General features: G+C 56.8%; 1 protein-coding gene across 22 annotated transcripts; it reads left to right on the top strand.

Moving 5' to 3' along the window:
- Positions 1–464: 464 nt before the first annotated feature.
- Positions 465–18,040, top strand: PAX6 (paired box 6). 22 transcript variants are annotated; one of them, NM_001397296.1, is made up of 14 exons: positions 465–572; positions 4,367–4,508; positions 6,976–7,051; positions 7,192–7,246; positions 8,648–8,778; positions 9,595–9,636; positions 9,730–9,945; positions 10,309–10,474; positions 13,666–13,824; positions 14,528–14,610; positions 14,857–15,007; positions 15,143–15,240; positions 16,177–16,327; positions 16,936–18,040. In NM_001397296.1, the coding sequence occupies exons 4-14, from the start codon at positions 7,237–7,239 to the stop codon at positions 17,019–17,021; spliced, it is 1,293 nt and encodes a 430-aa protein (NP_001384225.1). In that variant the 5' UTR covers positions 465–572; positions 4,367–4,508; positions 6,976–7,051; positions 7,192–7,236; the 3' UTR covers positions 17,022–18,040. The 22 variants fall into 22 exon arrangements, with proteins under 22 accessions (NP_001384225.1, NP_990397.1, NP_001384230.1 ...); NM_205066.2 differs by having other exon boundaries at positions 15,125–15,240; NM_001397301.1 differs by lacking the exon at positions 9,595–9,636.
- The last annotated feature ends 3,884 nt before the right edge of the window (positions 18,041–21,924 follow it).

Raw genomic sequence — 21,924 nt, 5'->3', positions numbered from 1 at the left:
CGCGAACACCGAGTACAGTCCGACAGAACCGTCGGCCGGTGGGGTGCCTCTGTGGCCATACATTCGTTACCCTCTGACACGTGGGCGCCGGTCGTAGCCCCTCTCTGCGGGCGGAGACCCACGTCGGGGCCGGGCACGACGGCCGCAGCCTTAAGCGTGGGCCCGGGCCGGGGCAGCGCGGGGCGGGGGAGAGCCGTCGGGGGCGAGGGGCAGCCCCGGAGCCCCCGTCAGACGGAATGAGGGGCAGCCGGTCCGGGACGGGGGGGGGGGCGGGGGCGATCCCAGCAGCCTGGCCCCGGGCGGGGGCCGTGCCGCGAGTGCCGTCGGGGCGGGCGGCGGCCGGGCTCGTGTCGCCTAAAATGTCTCATTAGCTAAGTACTGTCCGCCGTGACGTCACCGGGGCGGCCCAGCCAATGGGGGAGGCGCTGGCGTGGATATTAAGGGAAAGTTAGTGCAAAGGCAGCACCCCTCTTTTATTGTCATTGACATTTAAACTGTGTGGCAGGTTCCGGCGTAGGAATCGCCGAGCGGAGCCGCCAGGTGCCTCCTCGGGCCGCCGCGCCGCCGGACAGGTAACGGCCCCTCCGCGCCCCCACCCCGCGGCCTCCCCCGCCCCGTCGGGGCCCGGCGACGAGCGCGCTCCGCGGGCAGCGCACGGCCCAACAGGTGGGGAGCGGCTGCCGCGCCGTCGGGGGCAGCGCAGGGCCGCGGGACTGTGCGGGCTGCGGGAGGGCTGCGCGCAGCCGTCGGGGGTTCGGAATGGGTGCCGCGGAGCGGGCGGGAGGGGAGAGCCGCCGAAGGGCGTTGTGCCCCCGAAACAGCGGAGAACAAAGGGCCGGCGGAGAGCCCGCAGCCCCGCTTACCTGTGCGCGGCGTCCCCGGGCGCTCCTCGCCGCTGCTGCGCGGCGATATCGCGGTAAATGGACATTCTCCGGCAGCAATAAATCAAACAGCATCTCTGCGAGATCCTCCTCCCTAATTAGAGATGTTTATGGGGACGGTGTTTATCCAGCTGTCACGCCGGGAGAAAGCTGTGACATAATTACCTCTGACCAGAGCCGCTTTTATATGCGCATCCCGCTGACGTATGGCGCGGCGGCACTGAGAGATGCGGGATCGGGCGTGGGGTTCGGCCGAGGGAGGACGTCTGCGGCCATTACATCCCTTTAACCCAACTTTCGGGCTTCCCAGACGGGGAACGCCGCGATTTCAACTCGGTTCCGAGCGCGACGCGCCGAGGGCCGGGCAGGGGGAGCGACCGCCGCGGCCGGTGCCGTACGCGGGGCAGACCGGCCCAGTGCGGGGCGGTGTGCGGAGCTCAAGGGCGGCCCCGGACCGCTCGGCCGTTGGAAGTGCATCGGGGAAGGGCTTTGTGGGTCCCGAGGTGTGGGATCCTAAGCCTCCCCTCTCTCGGTCTGTAATCAAACCGACGCTGCGCTGGCGAACGGAGCTCAGCTGCTGCTCGTCCCAGACAACGGCGCTTAAAGAGCCGCTCCGCTCGGCCTTATCCCACCGGTGCGGCTCTCCGTCCACACGGAGCGGTCCCAAAGTTTGGTTACCGGCTCGGAGAGCCCCGTGTAACTCTGCGCGCTGCGGGTCTCACCCGCTGTCAGCACAGATCCGAACAGGCACGCGGTGTCCCGGAGGCAAACGCAGCGTAGTCGGAGCCGTCAGGGCTGCTGTATCTCTTCGCTCTCAGACCGGACTGGACAAGGGGACTTTAAGCATTTTTCTGGGTATTAAAAAAGGTACTTCGCAGCCCGGACATTAATCCGAGGAGACGATACGGGGTGTGTAGAGCTGTGCTCAGCGCCCGACGGAGTGCGGCGAGAGGGGACCGCTGTGCGGCACAGAGAGCTCTCGGGGGGGAGAGAAGCGTGGAGAGAGGGACGTTACACCAATTAAGGGCTGCAATTAAAAAAAAAAAAAAAAAAAAGGAAAACAGACAAAAAAAAAAATTGACCACATGTAGTGGTTGCTTACCTTTGTATATATATGTGTGTGTATATCTTTTTATATATATATATAGTATATATATACACACACATATAAAACCTTTTTTTTTTTATGTTCTCCTTTTTTTTTTTTTTTTTTTTTTTTCCTTTTTGTTTGAATGGTGTTCGAAAAGCAATAGGGGAGAGTTGAGGCACGGCCGAGTGCGGGCGGTACAGCTCTCGTGGGGGGCTGCGGGGGCCGGAGGCTCTGCTGGAACGGGGGAGAGGAGGTAGGAAAAAGGCAGGCGGCCGCAGGCAGAGCTGTGCCGGAGGGCTTCACCTTCTCGGCGGGACGGGCAACGGGGAGAAGGCTGCTGGGTGCGAGAGAAAAGTCAAAGAAAAATCATCACAGGAACAAGCGGGCGTTCAGAGCGGAGGGCTCCGGGCACGGCGCTCCCCCTCCCAGCCCGCAGCCCCGCCCGAGGGCACCGCGTCCCGGCCTCGGGGCGGCTCCTCCCGGTGCGGGGGGGTTCAGTTGCGGGGCTGCCACGGCCGCGGGCTGAAGGAAAATGGCGGCGGGGCCGGGCCGGGCCGGGCCGGGCCGGGTGGCAGCGCGGGGCGAACGCGGACGGGGCCCCGCACGCTGCTCCGCACCGCTGCTCTTTCTTCCCTTCAACTTTCGGCTTTCTTCGCCCCCCGACGCGCACCGCCGTGACGTCAGCGGCGTTCCCCCTCCCTCCTCCCTCCCCTCCTTGGCGTGGGGGGGGGAGTGGTGGTGAAAGTTTTTTGGGGCGGAGGGGACACAAAGGACGCGGCGCGGGGGGGACAGCAGCGCGGCCCCGGGACGGGCGTGGGGAGCGCTCTGCGGAGCTGCGCGCCTTTCTTCTCTCTTTAACTCTGCGGACGGGAGTGAAGTGAGAGCAAAGCCCAAACTTGCTCGGTTGGTGGAGGGTGCAGCGGGAAGGAACTATCCGGAAAAAAAAAAAAAAGAAAAAAAAAAGAAAAAAAGAAAAAAAAAAGAAAAGAAAAGAAAAGAAAGAAAAAAGAAAAGAAAAAAGAGAAAGAAAGCGAAATGACAAAAGCGAGGCCCGCGGACACGGCTGACTTCACCCCGGGGCAGAGCCCATCCCCGCTCCCAAACTCCCCCCGGGGCTGAGCGTCCCCGGGGAAGGGGGCGGCACCCGGGGTCGCTCTGCGGTGGTTCCGCTCTTCTCTCCCTCCGCGGAGCGGTGCGGGGCGCTGCGGTCGGGTCCCCCCCTCCGTCCCCTCCCGCTCCCAGGCAGCTCCGGCGGCGCGGGGCGGGCAGTGCCTGCGGCCGCGGCCCATTATCCCGCTCCCATTGAGCGCCCTTTCACTCACATGCAAACTCCTTGGCAGAGTCGTTTGTCTCCTCATTGTACTTTATTTAAGAATGCAATGGTTGTCAGCGCTCTTATTCAGTTTCAAGATACTTTATTGATGAGCTTTGACTTTTAGCACTTTTCACATGTCAAGAGAAGTCAAGTGTATGCGGCTACGACTTCATTTCATGCTCCGCGCGTCCGTCCCTCCCTCCCTCCGCCCGGTGCCTCCCGGAATCCCCGGCCCCTCTCCTCCTTCCCACCGCCGTTCCGCCCCGCATCGGGGACTCCCCGCGCCCGTCCCCTCCGACCCGTGGGGGCCCTACACCTACACCTGCGGGGCGCGGCCGGGGCGGGGTTCCCCGCAGCCCTCGGCACGTGGGGCGGTGCGCGAAGGGCCCTCCAGGCCCTCTCGAGAGCCCTCCACGCGCTGAGTGCGGCCCGGCCGGGGGGGCGCGGTGCCCCGTTCCGCGCAGCGCCCGCCCCCCCCCCGCGCCGCGTCCCCTCTCCCCCCGGCACTCTCTGCCCCCCGCCGCCCCCGGCCCGGCCCCACCTGGGAACGCGCTGCTCCCTCCGCCGCGCAGCACCGCTCCGCTCCGCTCCGCTCTGCGCATCGCATCGCATCGCGGGGGGCGGCGGGGCCGGGCCGCGGGTGCGGAGCCGGGGCCGGGAGCCGGGCCCATCGCATTCATATGCAAACGGCTGCGCCAATTGAGCCGTGCCGGGCGCGGGGCGGCCAATCGGCGGCGGGGAGGCGATGGCGTCGCTTTGCATAAAGCAATATTTTGTGTGGGAGCGAACGGAGCATTTGCATGTGCGGAGTGATTAGTGGGTTTGAAAAGCGAGCCCCGGCCCGGCCTCATTTCCCGCTCTGGTTAAGGCGCAGGGAGGAAGTGTTTTGCTGGAAGATGATGACAGAGGTCAGGCTGTGCTAATGGGCCAGTGAAGAGCGGTGGAGGCGAGGCAGGAGCGGCCGCATCCATTAGCGCGGGGCCGCCAATCAGAGAGGTGTGCTCCGGCCCCGCTCCGCCGCACACCGCGCCCGCTCCGCGCTGACAGCCACCGCGGTGTCAATCTCTGTCTCCTTCCCAGGACCTCGGCATCGCACCGCCGCCGCAGCCTCAGTGGAGACAAACTATTCTGCGGGCAACTCTTTGGGAGCGCGTCAGTGCCCGGCGGTGCGCCCCGTCCTGCTGACAGCAGCGGTGCCGCGGACGGGATATGCCTCTGCGAGGTGAGTCCGCGCCGCTCCCCGCACCGCTCCGCAGCCCCGCGAGGGGCTCCGCTCCCCCCGCTCCTCCTCTCCATCCCATTTGCATTCCGCGGAGCTCCTGGGGAACTTTCCGGCCCGCAGCTCGCAAACTTTCTGTTCTCGCGCGGTGCCCTCTGGAAGAGCCACGCTGGGATACTGTGGCCAGCAGCACCGCGTCCCGTGGCACTGCCGGGCCGTGCGGGGCCGTAGGGGCCGTGTTGGGCCGTGCGGGCCCTGTGCGGCGCCGGGCGAGAGGGAGAGGGCGGGCGGGCAGCGGAGATGCCCGGGGGGCCGCTTTGTGCCGCGGGGCTCGGCCGGGGCCGGGACGCCGCTGAGGCAGGGGCTCGGCCGCGGGAGTACGGTTCTCGTGGCTCGGGGGGGAAAGAAGACGGGGAGAGGCACCGCGTAGGCCGAGGAGGCCGGGCCCGAGCGGGGCTGAGCGTGGCAGAGGGGCCGCAAACTCTGCTCGCCACCCCGGGCTCTCCCCGAGCCTCCCCGGCCCCGCCGGGCCCAGCTCCGCGCAGCTGCGGCTGCTGCTGTGTCGTACGGGATCTGCTTCGGTTCTTCTCGTGACCCCCCGCGATACCGGGCCTGGGAGCCCCCTCTGCTCCAAAGCCATTTTCTTTTACCTTTTTTTTCCCTCCTTTCTTCTTCTTCTTCTTCTTCTTCTTTTTTTCTCCTTTCTTTTTTCTTTTTATCATTATTCTGTAAAGAAGTTGCAAACTTCTCCGCGCAAGCAACAAAGTTGGTTCTTTTCCCCCCCGGGTTCTTTTCCCCTCGCAAAGTGCCATCGGAAAATGCGGGTTGGGCTGTCGCCCGCCCGGAGGTGTCACACCGCGGTCACTTCGGGAAAGTTGGGGCAAAGTTTCGTGGGCCGCCCGCACGGGCAGGTGCTGCGCGGGGGCAGAGAGCGGCGGCGGCCCCGTCCCGGGGACATAAAATAATCAAAGGGCCTTCGCCCATAAATGTTTACAGCCGCTGACCTTTCCCGGCGCCCCATCGCACGGCGATTCGTTTTGAGCTTTTACTCCTTCGCCCCGAGAAAGGGAAAGTTTGTCACCCTCAGCCCTCGTTGCGTTTCTGCAGAGGGAGAAGGGGGGGGAAAATATTCCGGAACGTCACCGGATCGGGGCCTGAAGCCCGAGCGGCGAACGGGGCCCGGCCTGCGGGGTTGGGGCCCGCACCGCACCGCCCCGCACCGCCGCGGGGCTCCCACGTCCGGGCGCTGCCGCGGGGCTGAGTCGTGCGCAGTGCCCCGTCCGCCTCCCGCTCCGCGCTCGGGCTGCGGCCGCGGTGGGGGCACCTCCGGAGCCGGGTGGCTGTTGTCTGCCCTTCTTCCCCAGCGCCCGGTGCGGGTGGCAGCGGCGCGGTAAATATTTACCGGGGAACGTCCGCACGCTGCGAGGAGCGCTCGTTCGGAGCCGCTTCTTGTGGATTTCAGGTTCCTAAAAGCCGCTCCGTAAATCGCAGCGTGGCTCGTCCTGAGTGAATCCCGTCGTTTGCGGGAAGAGCAAAATTGATATTTATTATAGGTGCAAAAGAAAAGCAATGAGTATTTGTAGGCTTGGAAAAAAAGCAAAACAAAACTAAACAAAAAACGGAGAGAAAACGAAGGCTGCGACTATTTCATCATTTTAGCTCCTTTTTTTTTTTTTTTTTTTTTAGCTACCCCCGTGAATGGGCTCTTTATTGTAATTGTCCCTCCCCAATTGAGCGCCCCACTGCGCTGTTGTATCTTTTTACAGCCCCGAACAACGCGCACCAGTAACACAATTACCGCCGATATTTATAACGAGAAGAAATCACTGCTCCATTCTCCCCCGCGCCGCGTTCGGATAAATAAATACGCGGGGGGAGGGTCGGGAGGGGGGACACGTAAATAAATAAATAAATAAGTGTCGGAGGTGCGGATGAAGGGAGGGGGGGAAGGAGGGGGAGGAAAAAAAAAAAGAAAACGGCAGCAAAACCACACGCAAAATAAAATGCAATAACATAAATAAAACCGAAAGAAATAGGGAGAAGGAAAAAAAAAAAAAAAAAAAGCGAGAGAGAAAAAAAGGAAGAAGAGAGGCGCTCGGGCCGGGCCGTGCGGGGCCGCGGAGCGCGTTCGGCCGCGCTTTGTGCGCGCTGCGCCGGGGCTGCGCGGCCGGGAAGGAGCTCCTGCGCCCGGGGTTGGGGTAGCGGAGCAGAATGGAGGCCATTGTTCGCTTTCTGTAGGCTTTGTTCGGCGGCTCTCACCCCCTCCTGTTCGTACTTTTTAAGGCAGTGAGGCGAGGTAGACAGCGTGTGTCACAGTACAGTGCGAAGGGGGAAGATCTAAAGAGGAAAAAAGAAGTTAACCGCGAGGCGCGGAGAAAAAGTTGCGGGGAGAGGGGAAGGGACGGAGGGAAGGAGGCGAACGGGGAGCGGTGCTGCGCTCCTCTAACGCGCTCCGTCTGCTTTGTCCTAGAGGGCCGCCGGGAGTAGAGGCACGCAGATGTGCGAGCCCCCACGCTGCAGGAGAGGACAGCGCGCCCGGCTTCCAGGCAAGTGGCCGCTCCCCGACGCCTCCCCCCGACGCGCCTCTCGCCCCGAGGCCCTCTGTGCCCCCCAGCCCTCGCCCCGGCCGGGGGACACCCCGCGCGGTGCGCGCCGCTCCCGACTAACGCGCGTTTCGTTGCCGCAGACCGCTCCAGGCGAGCCCCGCGGGACCCCGCTGCCCCGGCCCACCATGCAGAACAGTAAGTGCCGCGCGGCCCTGCGCGGCTTTTGCGCTCCCGCGCACGGGCGAGGGGCGGACGGGCGGCGGCGCGGCGGGGTGCGCGACCTCGGAAAATCGCGGCGGCGACGGCGCGAGGTCGGGCGTCCCCACCGCGCTCGGGGCCGGCGGCGTCTCCGATCGGGACGGCGGAACAGATATCATTCGGGTGAAGCCTTTATTTTGTTTAAAGGTCGCGGCGGGCTCTCCAGGCTTTGTGTTAATAACTCCTGGGTGTATATGGTGCGGGGCGTCCAAATTGACACCATATGCTTTCCCATTAGACGGCTGGCCGTACAACACGAGGCGCATAATCATCGCCACTGGGCGAGAGCCGCGCGGCTCTCCAGGGAAATTACCGCGTGATTAAGGCTTAACCTCTTCCGCGAAGCGCCGCGGAGCGCACCCTCAAACCGCGTCCCCGACCCCCCCCCGCCCGACGGGGCGCGCGCGGAGGAGGAGGAGGAGGCGCCGCTCCCCGCGGCCGCTGCGCGCCGGCGTCGGGTCGGGTCGGGGGGCGGCGGCGCGGTGCCTCCCGCCCGGGTGTCACTTCGCATCCATTGCGCGGGGAGCGCGGCCCCTCGGCCGTGTCCTGCACAGCCCCCGGCTGCCTCCGAGCGCGGCCGCCCTCGGAGGGAAAGCGAGCGGAGTTCAATCTCGTCTGAGTGATATCCAAATGCGGACGGAAAGGGTCGTTTTATCATGCTACTATTTGTCGTGACGATGCAATTTTCAAAAGCAGAGGACTGTCATAAAGTGACACGCCTGCCACAAGTGCTCCAACTGATCTTTTCAATTAGCCTTCCATGCATGATCCGGGGCGACTTCCGCCTATTTCCAGAAATTAAGCTCAAACTTGACGTGCAGCTAGTTTTATTTTAAAGACAAATGTCACAGAGGCTCATCATATTTTCCCCCTCTTCTATATTTGGAGCTTATTTATTGCTAAGGAGCCGGGGCTCTCGCAGCCCATTTATCAGGAGGCTCCGACGAGAGGAGAGCGCAGCGAGCGCGGAGCGGCGCTTCTCCAGGGATCGATCCTTCCCCCCGCCGCAGCCCCAGGTCGGCCGCCTCCGAGCAGCTCCGGCGGGCCGAGCCGCGCCGCGCGGGGATGCGGCGGGGACGCTGCGGGGATGCGGGGAGGACGCGGGGACGCGGGGAGGATTTTATTTCATTTTTTTACATTTTCGGGGGCGGCAAAGAAAAAAAAAGAGAGAGAGAGAGAGAGAGAGAGGGAGAGAGAAAGCGATCCGAGGAGCCGACCCCAGCGGTGCGCAGCGCAGCCCCGGCGTTGGGCTGCGCTGGGGGTTGCGGGTTTAGGGACGGGCGGTGCGCGGGGCGGGCGGTGCGGGCCGGCAGTACCAGGGCGCTGTGCTTCCCGCAGGTCACAGCGGCGTGAACCAGCTCGGCGGGGTGTTCGTCAACGGGAGGCCGCTGCCCGACTCCACGCGGCAGAAGATCGTGGAACTCGCGCACAGCGGCGCGCGGCCGTGCGACATCTCCCGAATCCTGCAGGTGAAGGCGGCGGCGCGCCCGCTCCTCCCGGCCCTCTGCCCGCTGCCCGCTGCCCCACGGGCGCCCGGGGCCGACCCCGCTCCCACCCACGTTCCAGCCTCACAAATCTGCTGATCGTTGCTGTGTGCGGCCGGACCTCTCGCAGCGTATAGATATTTATATATATATTTGGAAAATCTCTTTTTTTGTTGTTTTTTTTTCCTTTTTTTCCCCCCACTGCCCCCCCCCCCCCCTTCCTTTTCCCCACCCGGTGGTAACCTGCACTCCTGTTACAGAGAGCTCGCTGTAACAAAACGAACGCACCGCTCGGCGTCATTGCAGCTTCCCTCCTCCCCCTTCCCCCTGTATTTACTTACTATGATTTTGTAAGATCCGTATGCATTTGGCTTGGCGTAGTGGCTTACTCTTATTTTCACTTTTTTTTTTTTTTTTTTTTTTTTCGGAGGAAAAAAAGACCCAACAAACCCCAATATAATACTAACGAAGCAAAGCGCTCCATCGCACCCCTCCCGGGAGCCGTGGCCGCACTCCGCCTGAGCGGACCCGGAGCGCAGCGCCCGGCCCTGTCCGTGCGGTGGTACCGCAGTGCTGAGCTCCGGCATTAGGGCAGAGACCTCAGCGGTGGCGCCGGCAGGTTTCCTTACGGAACCGATTTTTAATATAGATATCTCTATATTTTCCTTCCAAACGTTTTTCAAGTAGCACTCTTGCGGAGGGTAGGGCCACGAATGTAATTTTTTTTTTTTTTAAGAAAAAAAAAAAAAAGCCTCTCTCAGTAAGTTCTCATACCATTTAAGGTATATTTTTGTGTTATAGACCCATGCAGATGCAAAAGTCCAAGTGCTGGACAATCAAAACGTAAGCTTGTCATTGTTTAATGCATACTTAAACAATTTGATTTTTGTCTTGAGATTATTAATAATGTGGTTTTCTGTCCGCTTCCCTATCCAGGTGTCGAATGGATGTGTGAGTAAAATTTTGGGCAGGTATTACGAAACTGGCTCCATCAGGCCCAGGGCGATCGGAGGTAGTAAGCCGAGAGTAGCGACTCCCGAAGTTGTAAGCAAAATAGCGCAGTATAAACGAGAGTGCCCCTCCATCTTTGCGTGGGAGATTCGAGACAGATTACTCTCGGAGGGGGTCTGTACCAACGATAACATACCCAGTGTAAGTCCACGAGAGAAACCGCTCTGTGTGCTGTGTGGTGCTGGGTAGCTGTAGCCTCTGCCTCCTTTGTTGTGCTATCAGTGAGCGGAGAGCAGGTTCGCATCATTTGCATGTGGCAGGGTCAGGCGCATTTTTTTTTTTCATACAGAATCTGACAAATGCCTTTAAGCGGGGGGGGGGGAAACAAGCGACAAACGACGCGGTCATCCCCAGCGCCCGCACCGCGAGCATCAGCCGCAGCGTCGCTCCGGTGGCGCAGCGCGGGGCTCGGGGCCGGGGTCGGGCGTCGGCGGGCGCGGGGCTGCGGGCGGCTCGGGGGCAGCGCTACCGCCCTACCATTGCCTTCTGTCCTTTGCCTTGCAGGTGTCGTCGATAAACAGAGTCCTCCGCAACCTGGCTAGCGAAAAGCAACAGATGGGTGCCGACGGGATGTACGACAAGCTAAGGATGCTGAACGGGCAGACGGGGACATGGGGCACCCGGCCCGGCTGGTATCCCGGCACCTCGGTACCCGGGCAGCCCGCACAAGGTGAGTGCCGCGCGGGTCGGGCAGCTGCGCCCAGATGTGCCCAGATGTGGTGCCCAGATGTGGTGCCCAGATGCGGCCCCCGGAGGTGGTGCCCGGACGCGGGTGCCCCCGCTCCGGGGTCGGCTCCCTGCGAAGGGCAGGCAGCGGTCCCTCCTCGACGGGAACAACTTCGTAAATATAGGGAAGTGTTTATCCTGAAGATTAATAGGTATCGGTTGTAGGAATGACAAGGGGATAATATGAAGGATAATGGGATGCCGCGTTACCCACTCGGGATGGTTAATGGCCGTGTCTGAGCGCGGCTCTCCGGCCGCGGCCGCTCCCCTCGAGGAGGTGCCCGCACACAACAACCTGCTTTTTGTTTTCGTCCCGCGAGGAAAAAAAAATCGGTAACAGTGTGCGGAATATCTGGTACAAAGGATGTTTCTGTCGCACGCAAGAATTTGTTATGGGAACAATTCTGTCGCTATGTAATTGCTCATTAGAGATCGTTTTGTTTCTCATTAAGGCGACATGAATAAGCGTCTAGTTGAAGGAGACAGCTGTAGAAATGTTCCACAGGAGACCTCTGGACACGATATGGCACCGCTTGCCAATTAGACATGTCAGTTTTAAGAGAAGAAAACAATCTATGAAGGACACCAGAAAGATAGAGCGCGGCCCTCGCTCCCCCCGCCCCCCGCTTTTGCAGCCCACTTTCCCCTCTGCGCCCCGATGCCCCCTCGCAGCCCGGCCAGCGCCCTCCGCACCGCTACCTGCGGGCGGCCCCGGCCCCGCGGCGCCCAGCGGAGCCGTGCGGAACCCCGAGCCCGGCGGGAGGGGCCGCGCAGCGCCGTCCTGGGCGCTCGGGGGAACCACCAGCGCGGGTTCGGGGCGCCCCGAAAGGAGCGGGGAAGAGGGGAGCGAGCGGAGCCGAAGCGGGAGGGACGGCTCTGCGCTGGAATATTCATGCCGCCGCTCGCGTCTTTCCCTTGCAGGGGAATGTTGCTGGATTTTAAGAGTCCATTACTCAAAAAGCATAAGGCGAGGTTAGGTCTCAGAGGGGCACAAATATGGTCTCAATCTGATAAACGCCATGCGGCGGTGAATAAAATAATGGATACGCGGGGGCTGACAGAACAAAAAAGAGACATCTCTATCCGGGAGAAACTCTCCAGCGATTTAGCGGGTTTAGGGATCACCGCGACACTGTTTCTTATCTTTTTTTTCCCTCCCTCTCTTCTAAGTCTAAAGCCTTCTATAGGATTTAGACACTTTCTCTTTCAACAGATGCTACAATGTTTTGATCCCGGCTCTGTGGCTGAGCGGTGCCGCAATTGGTTCGCTATCTTTTTTTGCTCGTTTTCCGCCTCGCTGAGTACGGCACTGAGAAACCGAGGAATGATTTTATTTCCCAGCGTCTTTTTTTTTTCTTCTTCTTCTTCTTTTTTTTTTTTTTTTCCAGGAAACAAATCCTATGCCCAGCGTCAGATGGTCTGGCCATAGGATAATAGGGACGGACATTCACTCCCTTTCTTACGGATTAGGTCTGGAAGGTGGAACTGCCCTATTATTGAGATCTCTCCTTTTAGGGCCTTCTTAAAAAAAAACAAAAAAGAAAAAGAAAAAAAAAACCAAAAAAAACCCACCACCAAAAAGGCAGCGGAGGGGCTCCCGGAGAGGAGTCCGCGCGGGTGCGCGGGCGGTCCGAGAGCCGCGGTGGGACGCAGCGCCCTCCCGGCCCGGTTCGGGGGCAGCAGCGCTCGGGTAGCGGGGCGCGGGGCGGACAGTGATGGATGAGGGCGGTGGCGGAGGTGAGGCTGCCGCCCCCGGGCCGGGCGGGCGGCCCCCGGCGCTGCCACCAGCGCTTGGCAGGGCGGCGGCCCCGCCGCGACGGCGCGGCCCGGGCGGGGCGGCTTTGTGTGCCCTGAAAGGCAGCCCCCGGCTATTCACCCGCCGGCGGCCGCCTCAATGGGGCTGCGGCCGCCCATATGGTGGCCGCTGCGGCTGAATCCCCGTGTTTAAATGGGGGAGAAAGTGCGGGTTTTAAAACATTTCAAAGTGGTTGAAAGGGTCCCACCAGATCCCGTCACAATTCCCCCCGCGCTTTGAAGGCCGGGGCCATTGTGAGCCGATTAGAAATGATATTACTTGAAAGTCGATTTCCCACAATATTTCAAGGGTGTCGCGGGAGCGTCGCGACGTATTCGTGCCGTAACTTCGCGGCCGGAATGCTTAGCATTCGGCGGCCCCCGCGCTCCTTCTCCGCTTCCCCTTTGACGCCGCGGAGCGCCGCTCGGAGCGGGGCCGGGGCCGCGACCGCGGCAGCGCTGCCCGCAGCCGTGCGGGGCCGCCCCGCGCCAGGAGCGCCCGCGGAGAGCCGTGCCAGGCGCTCAGCTGCGCTCCGCTCGGCCGCGAGCTCCTCGCCGCCGTTCCTTTGAAAATTACATGTTAAAATTTTCAAAGAAATCTTACTTTTCTCTGGTGCGCCGCGTTTACAAAGAATGGACGGTCCTTTTATCTAAATATAAAATTCCATTTTCGGCAATTATAGCCTGTTCTTGGTGATGATATAATTACAGCTGTGCTCAGTAATAGGTGTCAAGGCGATGCACACTCATACAATAGTTGAATAAAACTGCAGAACAATGCAGGCACTTCTAAATTCACAACCTTTAAAATGAAATTGACTGTGCAGAATTCAAATAAAAACGGGATAAATATTTTTTAAAAAAGATTACAAGCTTGGTTTGGTTCCTTAATAGCATTTTCTGCAAACCTATCAACATCTAATTGATTAGATGGGAATTACTGATTATAGATAATCCGAAATACCGAACATCGCTCTTTTAAATATAGCAATAGGTAAAGACGCCGGGCAGGCAGAGGGGGCTGCCCCGGTGCTTCAGCAGCGACCGGGTAACGAATCCCCACCGGTGGAGAGGGCTTTTGGGCAGGTTTTATGACAGAGGAAAAACAACGTGATATATAGAGAGGGTGGCTGTAGTTCTCTGCTCGGAACGCTTATGGTAGCGCGGGGAGATGCAGCACCCCTGTGTTAGCGGTGTCATCAGGGCCACACCGCTGTGGTGGTACACAAGATTGTTTTAGGATGGGGTCAGCTGCTCAGCCCCTGTTCTGGTAGAGCTCCTCCCGGCCGCGCTCCCGACGTACCCTGTTGCCGTCTCACCTCCACGCTCTCCTTCCCGCAGACGGCTGCCCGCAGCAGGAGGGAGGAGGGGAGAACACCAACTCCATCAGCTCCAATGGGGAAGATTCCGATGAGGCCCAGATGAGACTTCAGCTGAAAAGGAAGCTGCAGAGAAATAGGACATCCTTTACCCAAGAGCAAATCGAAGCCCTTGAGAAAGGTGAGTGACATTTTGCTGCCGCCGCGGTAGGGGAGAAAGGCAAGAGACACCCTAGCTGCATTAGGAGCTGAGCAGATTCCTGGCATTCACATGCCTTGTAGAGATACGGACAGCTCTGAGGCCCCTGGCTCCTTCCATGCCATTTCATTCTGACCCCCATCGATGGCTGCGGAGAACAGAAAGGGCAGCGCAGGGCACAGTGCAGTGCTGCACCCCAGGCTGCCCTCCTCCTGCTGGGTGGTGGTGGGGCAGGGTACCAGCAGGGCAGGGTGCTGGATGCTGGCAGGACAGGGTGCTGGGTACAGGCAGGACTGGGTGCTGGGTGCCAGCACCATGCTCGCTCCCCATCCTCAGTGCTGCTGCTGCCCAGGGCTGGCAGCCGGTGCCCTTCTCCCCAGCCGTGGCCGGCTCTCTGCCCAGATTTCCTGCCGTCATGCGGCCACGTGCCACTCAGCTTCTTGGTCATGGGGTCAGGGTGCCATGGGAGCTCCTCACAGGGGTAAGAAGATCATGCCCAGCCCCAGCCCCACCGTGCCCCACAGCCTGGGGTCCTTCCCAGCACACATTTATACAGGTAGCTCAGTGCTGTCTCGCAGCACTGATTCTTGCAGGCACTGAGGGTGCGGCTGTGCCACAGGGCTGGGACTTGACCATCAGCCACATTCGTTCTCTGCAGCTCACACGGCAATATTTCTCCTTGCAGAGTTTGAGAGAACCCACTATCCCGATGTGTTTGCGAGAGAGCGACTAGCTGCTAAAATAGACTTGCCTGAAGCAAGGATACAGGTACGGGGCTGCCACGTAGTTACCGCTGTTATCATTCTTCCTTTTACCACTGTAATTTGTTATGAGTGGCTTCTTGAAGCCGGGTGTAAGGCCGGGTGTTCGCCCATCTCCTCCATCAGGAAGTAGCAGCAGATGGGGTTGGCTTTGCCGTGCCGTGGGGCAGCTCTGCTCTGGCCCTGGGTAACCTGGGGAGCCACGTGCCCTCGCCCCACCAGGCCACTCATGCCTCAAACGCTGTGCTTCCAGGTGTGGTTTTCTAACAGAAGGGCCAAGTGGAGAAGGGAGGAGAAGCTGCGGAACCAGCGGAGACAAGCCAGCAACACTCCCAGCCACATCCCCATCAGCAGTAGTTTCAGCACAAGCGTTTACCAGCCGATCCCACAGCCGACCACCCCCGGTAATGCAGCCAACCCGCCCGCGTGAAGCCATCCTCGGGACACCGAGACCGTGGGACTGTGCCACCGAGCGCGATGGTTAAACTAATGTCTCCATCTATCTGTCTATTCTATTATAGTTTCCTCTTTCACATCAGGTTCCATGTTGGGCAGGACAGACACAGCGCTCACGAACACGTACAGCGCACTGCCGCCCATGCCCAGCTTCACCATGGCCAACAACCTGCCTATGCAAGTAAGCACAGTACTGCGGAGAGGGCATGGGGCTCGGATGAGTGCTTTTCTGGGATTTCAGAAGAGAAGGGTTCTCAAAATGGTTGATGATTGGATGGCTTGAGGGTTGGACTAGATGGTCTTAATGGTCTCGTCCAACCTTACAGTCGTGAGGCAGCAGGTCTGGTGTGAGGAACCCCATTTCAGACAAGAACACCAACCCTGAGGTTAAGGCATGGCAGTGGGGCCGTGTGCTGTCGGGGTGCTGTCGGAGAGCTGCGGGAGGGAAGCGCGTGAGGGACACCTGAGCGAGGGGAGGGTGCGATTAGCATCAGTGGTTCTGCCAGCTAAGCCAGAATTGCAAGAGCTGTCAATCCTCATGCCTGAAAGCATTAGCTGATCACCAGCTGGGTGAGGAAGAAATCTATTCCTTTGGGGTCCGTTTCTATAGACCTTTCAGATGCAAAATTCCTCCTTTTTTAATGGTGGGGTTGGCCTAGGAAGGTGCTGGCCAATTACGGGAGCTGTGCAGCTTTGTCTGAGGCACGCAGCATTGACCACTGCTGGAGACGGGCGAGCCGATTAGAGAGCCTGACTCCTTCGCCGCAGCAATTACCATGTTACTAATTGCTGAACCAAAATTAACCAAATAAAGTTAGAGTCTCTCAAGTTCAGGGAAAGGAATTGCGACGGTTAAGCCCTTATTTCATGATATTGGAGGCGGGCAGTGCGGCCGACAAAGGATCAAAAAGGGCTCTGGGCAGGGCCGTGGCCCCATTGGGCCTCCCCAGCTCCCATGGCCGCCTGACGGCCACCTCTGGGTGGGGATGTGGCCTGAGCCGGTCTCTGTGGCCATGCAGTGCCATCGGCATCTTTGGGTGGAGGGGATGTGTGTGGGCATGCCATGACTCTGAGCCCCGGGGCTGTCCCCACACCTAATGCTGCTCTGTCCTTGCAGCCCCCGGTACCCAGCCAGACCTCCTCCTACTCTTGCATGCTGCCCACCAGCCCGTCGGTGAACGGCCGGAGCTATGACACCTACACCCCTCCGCACATGCAGACACACATGAATAGCCAGCCCATGGGCACCTCTGGCACCACTTCCACAGGTGAGCAAGAGGGCCCTGCTGGGAAGGGGGTGGAAGGCACCGGGTTAATGAGGCCATGCCCATAGCTGGGTGGGGTGAGGCTTCTGGGGGGGCCTCAGCTTTTCGTAGACCTTGGTGTGGCTGAGCACAGCAGCATTCACTGTGGTGCGAGGCATTGGCACAGCCATGCTTGCTACGAAATGAAGCATGCACAGGCCTGAGCATGTCACTGCTGCGGCTGCACCAAAGGATGCTGCTTGCCAGGGCTCTGTTATCTAAGAGGCAGGTAACTCTGGGAGCACTGACCTCTGCTAATAAGGCATAACAGGGCAAAAGGTTGTCAGTATCACTGGGAGCAACAGAGGAACATTTAAAAAATAGGAATGCTCAGTGTATTTTGGGCTGACTTCCCAGCGGATAGCATGGAGATGAGGCTCTGCCACTTACCTCAAATGTGACAGTTTATTCATAACAGCTCTAGATGTACATAGGCTTTGAACGTGCATCCTTTCCCAGCTCAATCCTGCAGGCTGGTGGATACAAAGCTTCATATGAACCTGAAATGGGTGGACAAACATTGTGCTATGTATAGAAAAGCTAAAATATCTATTTTCCCTCTCAATTTTCAGGTCTCATTTCCCCTGGAGTGTCAGTTCCAGTTCAAGTTCCTGGCAGTGAACCTGACATGTCTCAGTATTGGCCAAGATTACAGTAAAACATGTGTTAATTCTGTAAATGACTATATGGACAACAGTTGGATGTTCAGCAGTATTTTCTAAAGGAAGAATGGCTCTCAGAGTACTTCTGTACTGCAACTGTGCCCTACGCTGTAACACATGGAAAAGACTCTAACATGGACCTTTGTACACTGAAGGCATTATATCGGTTGGAACAAATCTTCATTTTGGTATCCAAACTTTTATTCATTTTGGTGTATTATTTGTAAATGGGCATTTGTATGTTATAATGAAAAAAAAAAAAAGAACAATGTAGACTGGATGGATGTTTGATCTGTGTTGGTCATGAAGTTGTTTTAAGAAAAAAAAAAAGAAAAAAAAAAAAAAAGAAGCCATGATCAACAAGCTTTGCCACGAATCTAAGAGTTTTATCAAGATATATCGAATACTTCTACCAATCTGTTCATAGATTATGGATCGACGTTCCAAGTTTGTATCATTCCATTGCATATAATTAAACCTGGAACAATACGCACTAGATTTATGTAAGAAAAATATCTGTTGGTATTTCCAAAGGTTGTTAACGGACGAAGCTATGTGCAAACAAGGGTTAAGAGAGAACTTCGACGGAGAAAAGAGTTTGATAGATAAAAGGTAGATTGTGTCTTCGATATAATCCAATTTGTTTTATGTCGAAATGTAAGTATTTGTCTTCCCTAGAAATCTCCCAGAATGATTTCTATAATAAAGTTAATTTCATTTATATTTGACAAGAATATTCTATAGATGTTTTATACACATTTTCATGCATCATACGTTTCTTTTTGGTCGGCAAAAGTTAATTGTTCTTAGATATAGTTGTACTACTGTTCACAGTCCAATCATTTTTGTGCATCTAGAATTCATTCCTAATCAATTAAAAGTGCTTGCAAGAGTTTTAAACTTAAGTGTTTTGAAGTTGTTCACAACTACATATCAAAATTAACCATTGTTGATTGTAAAAACCATGCCAAAGCCTTTGTATTTCCTTTATTATACTATTTTCTTTTTAACCTTATAGTGTGGTGTTGCAAATTTTGTTACTGTGCTAGGTTAACCTTACTCAGCTTAATGTTGAGCTTATTTTTTGCTTGCAGTAAGGAGGGTTCTCATGAGCCGCCGGCACCTCCAGCACCCCATAACTGGGGCTGTTGGAAAGAGGATGGGTTCTCGTCTCTAACTGCAGTCACGGAGCAGGAGGCTGTGGATTTAGCCTGTGTTTCTGGGCTGCTCCCAAGGAACGGCAGAGCTGAGCAGGGCTCCCAGCCGGCAGCTCGAGCCGTGCTGCTGTGTTTATACGTGGCATACGCAGAAATGCATATGTGCACGAATGTATGTTCCTGGCTTCTAAAAACGGTTTTTGTTAGGATATTTGAGAAGAGAAAACAAGCTGTGTTTTTAACAAGCTCTTTGGGAGAGTGAATACCATCCTTTTATACCGCCACACAGCACAATCTTAGTGTAATTTTCCATTGAACTTGTAACCTGGTTAATACCTCAATGCGCTTTGTGTGAGGGTTGTTAGTGTGGGCGTGGGTGGAGAGCTGCATGTCAAGGAATAATGAGAGAAGACAAATCAACAGGCAGCAACAATGCGAGCTGGGACTGGCTAGTGAAAGCTGGAGGCCTTTAGTCACTGGCAGGAAAGCCAAACATTCCCGGACCCCGAGCCTGGCTCATTGTGGTGCTGCTGGCGCTGGCCATGCTGTGCTGAAACACGGCTCTTGCGCCTGAAAGGCTGGGACGTGGGGAGCGCCGAGTCAGAGCCTGGCCCTCACAAACAGCCTTTGTGAGGAAGAGATGCTATCGGGGCCGGTTATGTTTTCCTTTCTGCTCGTTGCAGCACATTTGTAACGGCAGATAACACCACGCCGCGAAGCGAGAGCAGCGAAGTTCCAGGGCTGCCTGCAGACGGGGTCACATGCATGGAAGGGCCAAGTCCTTCAGGGAAAAAGAGCGACCATGCACAAAGCATGATATGATAGCTCATAACATTGAGAGCAGGACCATTAGGTTAAAATATTTCTTTTTAATTGATGCTGGTCAGATCAACTGTAAATAGTTTTAATTACCTGGAAGTTATCAATTTGAGAACATTAATTACACAGGGAATTTATTTTTATTTATATCTATGTTGGTCAGATGCGTGCCCTTGCATTGTGTATTATTTCCTGTCTCTGGCTGGATGGCACGAACACCGCAGTGGGCAGGTCCCTCATGCTTGGCGAACTGGACCCAGGGAACAGCCGACAGGAGGTGGAAGCCCAGGGGTCATCACCCACTTGCCGTGTCTATCTCCACCACTGCAGCCTGTTCCTCAATACCAGCTCCCAGAGCATGAGCTGCCCGTGGCTGGACACCTGCTCTCGGAGATGGGGGTGGACAGGGAGCCCCTGTCCAGTGCACCCCAGTCTCCTGAAGGAGGCAGGGCCTTGTGGTTATTTGGGCAGCAGAGAGGAGAGCTTTTCTGGCTTGCTGGCTCGCTGTTGTGCCCCGCGGAAGCAGGTTGGCGGGGAAGGCCACGGGTGGCCGCACACTGGGGAGCAGGAGGGACACAACGAGCCTCGGAGAGCTGTGTGCTGGGGGCACAGGGCTGCTGTGCTGATTTGTGGGGATTTTTCCCAGGGTGGGGGCTTGCCAGTGTGGTATAGAAGGGAGCTGCATGCGGCTGTGACTGCCTTGTCCAGCAGCACAAGGAACAAACTGAAAGCTCTGAGTGGTATGTAAAGCGCATTCACATCCCTTTTCTTCTTCCAGAGCTATGTAGCTTGCTAAGCCTGAAACCCACTGCCGTGTGTTGCTCAACCTAACACAGCTATTCCCAAGGGTCTCCGCCTTTTACCACTAAAATCAGTGGGAGTTTCGCTATTGATTTCAATAGGAATGAGGCATTTCTGTGCATTGGGTTAAAATGTATTTCATAATAACACCTTATACTTTATTTATAAGCCCCTCCTAAGGCATTTCACAAATTATAGTCACACAAGAATTGATGTGTGAGCGCTGTCTTAATAACACCGTATTTTGTATTTCAAATATTGTGTTCCAGATACAATATTTACATCACAAGTGAAAAGGCTGCTAACCTACCCGTTATTGTTCCGAGCAGACAGATGACGAGCCGCAATGCTCACAGACACGCGTGCGGTGGTGCCCGTGGCGGCACTGCCTTGCGCCGCGCTCATCTGGGTTTGGTTCTGGGAGGTAAGCAGCAGTCAGACTGCAATGCCTGGCAGACAGCGGAAAGGAGACTGCACCCCTTTTTTTCCTCTTTATCCAGGTCTCTATTTGTAAAAATATACAAATGCTGGTTTACTTTGGGCAGCCTAATGTGGCGTTGATCTTTTGGGAAGAGATTGCCGTTGCAGAGATGAGCCTGGGACTGGTAACACGCAGAATCCTGCCCCAGGGTTTTCAGCCATCAGTAGTCCTATTTTGTCCTCTTTCTGTGCCTGTAGATTTTTCCTTTCTTTCTTTCTTTCTTTCTTTCTTTCTTTCTTTCTTTCTTCCTTCCTTCCTTCCTTCCTTCCTTCCTTCCTTCCTTCCTTCCTTCCTTCCTTCCTTCCTTCCTTCCTTCCTTCCTTCCTTCCTTCCTTCCTTCCTTCCTTCCTTCCTTCCTTCCTTCCTTCCTTCCTTCCTTCCTTCCTTCCTTCCTTCCTTCCTTCCTTCCTTCCTTCCTTCCTTCCTTCCTTCCTTCCTTCCTTCCTTCCTTCCTTCCTTCCTTCCTTCCTTCCTTCCTTCCTTCCTTCCTTCCTTCCTTCCTTCCTTCCTTCCTTCCTTCCTTCCTTCCTTCCTTCCTTCCTTCCTTCCTTCCTTCCTTCCTTCCTTCCTTCCTTCCTTCCTTCCTTCCTTCCTTCCTTCCTTCCTTCCTTCCTTCCTTCCTTCCTTCCTTCCTTCCTTCCTTCCTTCCTTTTAATTTCTTTCTCTCCTTCTTTTTCTTTTTCTTTTTCTCTTTCTTTTTCTCTTTCTCTTTCTCTTTCTCTTTCTCTTTCTCTTTCTCTTTCTCTTTCTCTTTCTCTTTCTCTTTCTCTTCTCTTCTCTTTCTCTTTCATCTCTTTCTTTTTCCTTTTGGCTGAATTCTTAGGTGATCCTGGCTGAAATATATTGTTTTGTTTTCTCCAGGTAATATGTGCAGTTTTAGAGTTGTGCTGAGGTTTGAATTTCATCTGTGCTTCCACAGTACAAACAGCAGTAGGAAAGCTGAAACAATGTCACTCTTTTTCCTTTTTTCCCCTGTTCATTTCCATCTGCTGTTGTCCTCAGCTCCAGCAGCTGTGCATTGCTCCACATGCAGCTAGTGAGGCTCTTCTGCTCTCAAAGTGGTGCAGCATCTTTTAAACAGCTTTTCTTTGACAAAATACCTGCTGAATGGGCTCCTGTAGCCATGTTCCTCATCAGAAGTGCAATCAGCACTGACAAATACCCCAGTACAAACCTCCCTCCCAGCAGGGAGAGGTGTAGGAATGGAGGACGAGGAGCAGAGCCCATGATGGTTGCTTGGCCTTGTCTCCCCGTCATGCTGCAGATCTTGCTTTCTCTGGAGCTTCATCAGGAACCTGCAGTGACTGTGCTGTGTTGTGCTCTGCCTGCAGACAGAAACCATGTCAGGGCCTTCCCTCCTTGCCCTGCATGCAGCCCAGTCCCCTCGGCCAGGCCCCAATCACCCCAGAGGCTCCCCATGGCTGGAGGAGTGGGCAGCCGCATGCAGGCCTCCAGCAGAGGCTGCCTTGCCTCCAGGCACCTGACAGCCCTCACGTACGCTCCAGCAGTCGTGCTGTGAGGGCTGCGGGCTGCGGTTCCCCTCCCTGCGGACGACGAGCTCTTCCAGCTGCACCCGCGGAGGTGGGAGATGCACAGATAACCTCCGCCGTGTCAGCCCCGTGCCAATGGATTCTGAGATGT

Source organism: Gallus gallus, chromosome 5, assembly GCF_016699485.2.
Source record: "Gallus gallus isolate bGalGal1 chromosome 5, bGalGal1.mat.broiler.GRCg7b, whole genome shotgun sequence".
Classification (NCBI taxonomy): domain Eukaryota; kingdom Metazoa; phylum Chordata; class Aves; order Galliformes; family Phasianidae; genus Gallus; species Gallus gallus.
The sequence above is the reverse complement of the archived record's forward strand: the minus strand, read 5'-3'. Positions and strand labels throughout refer to the sequence as shown.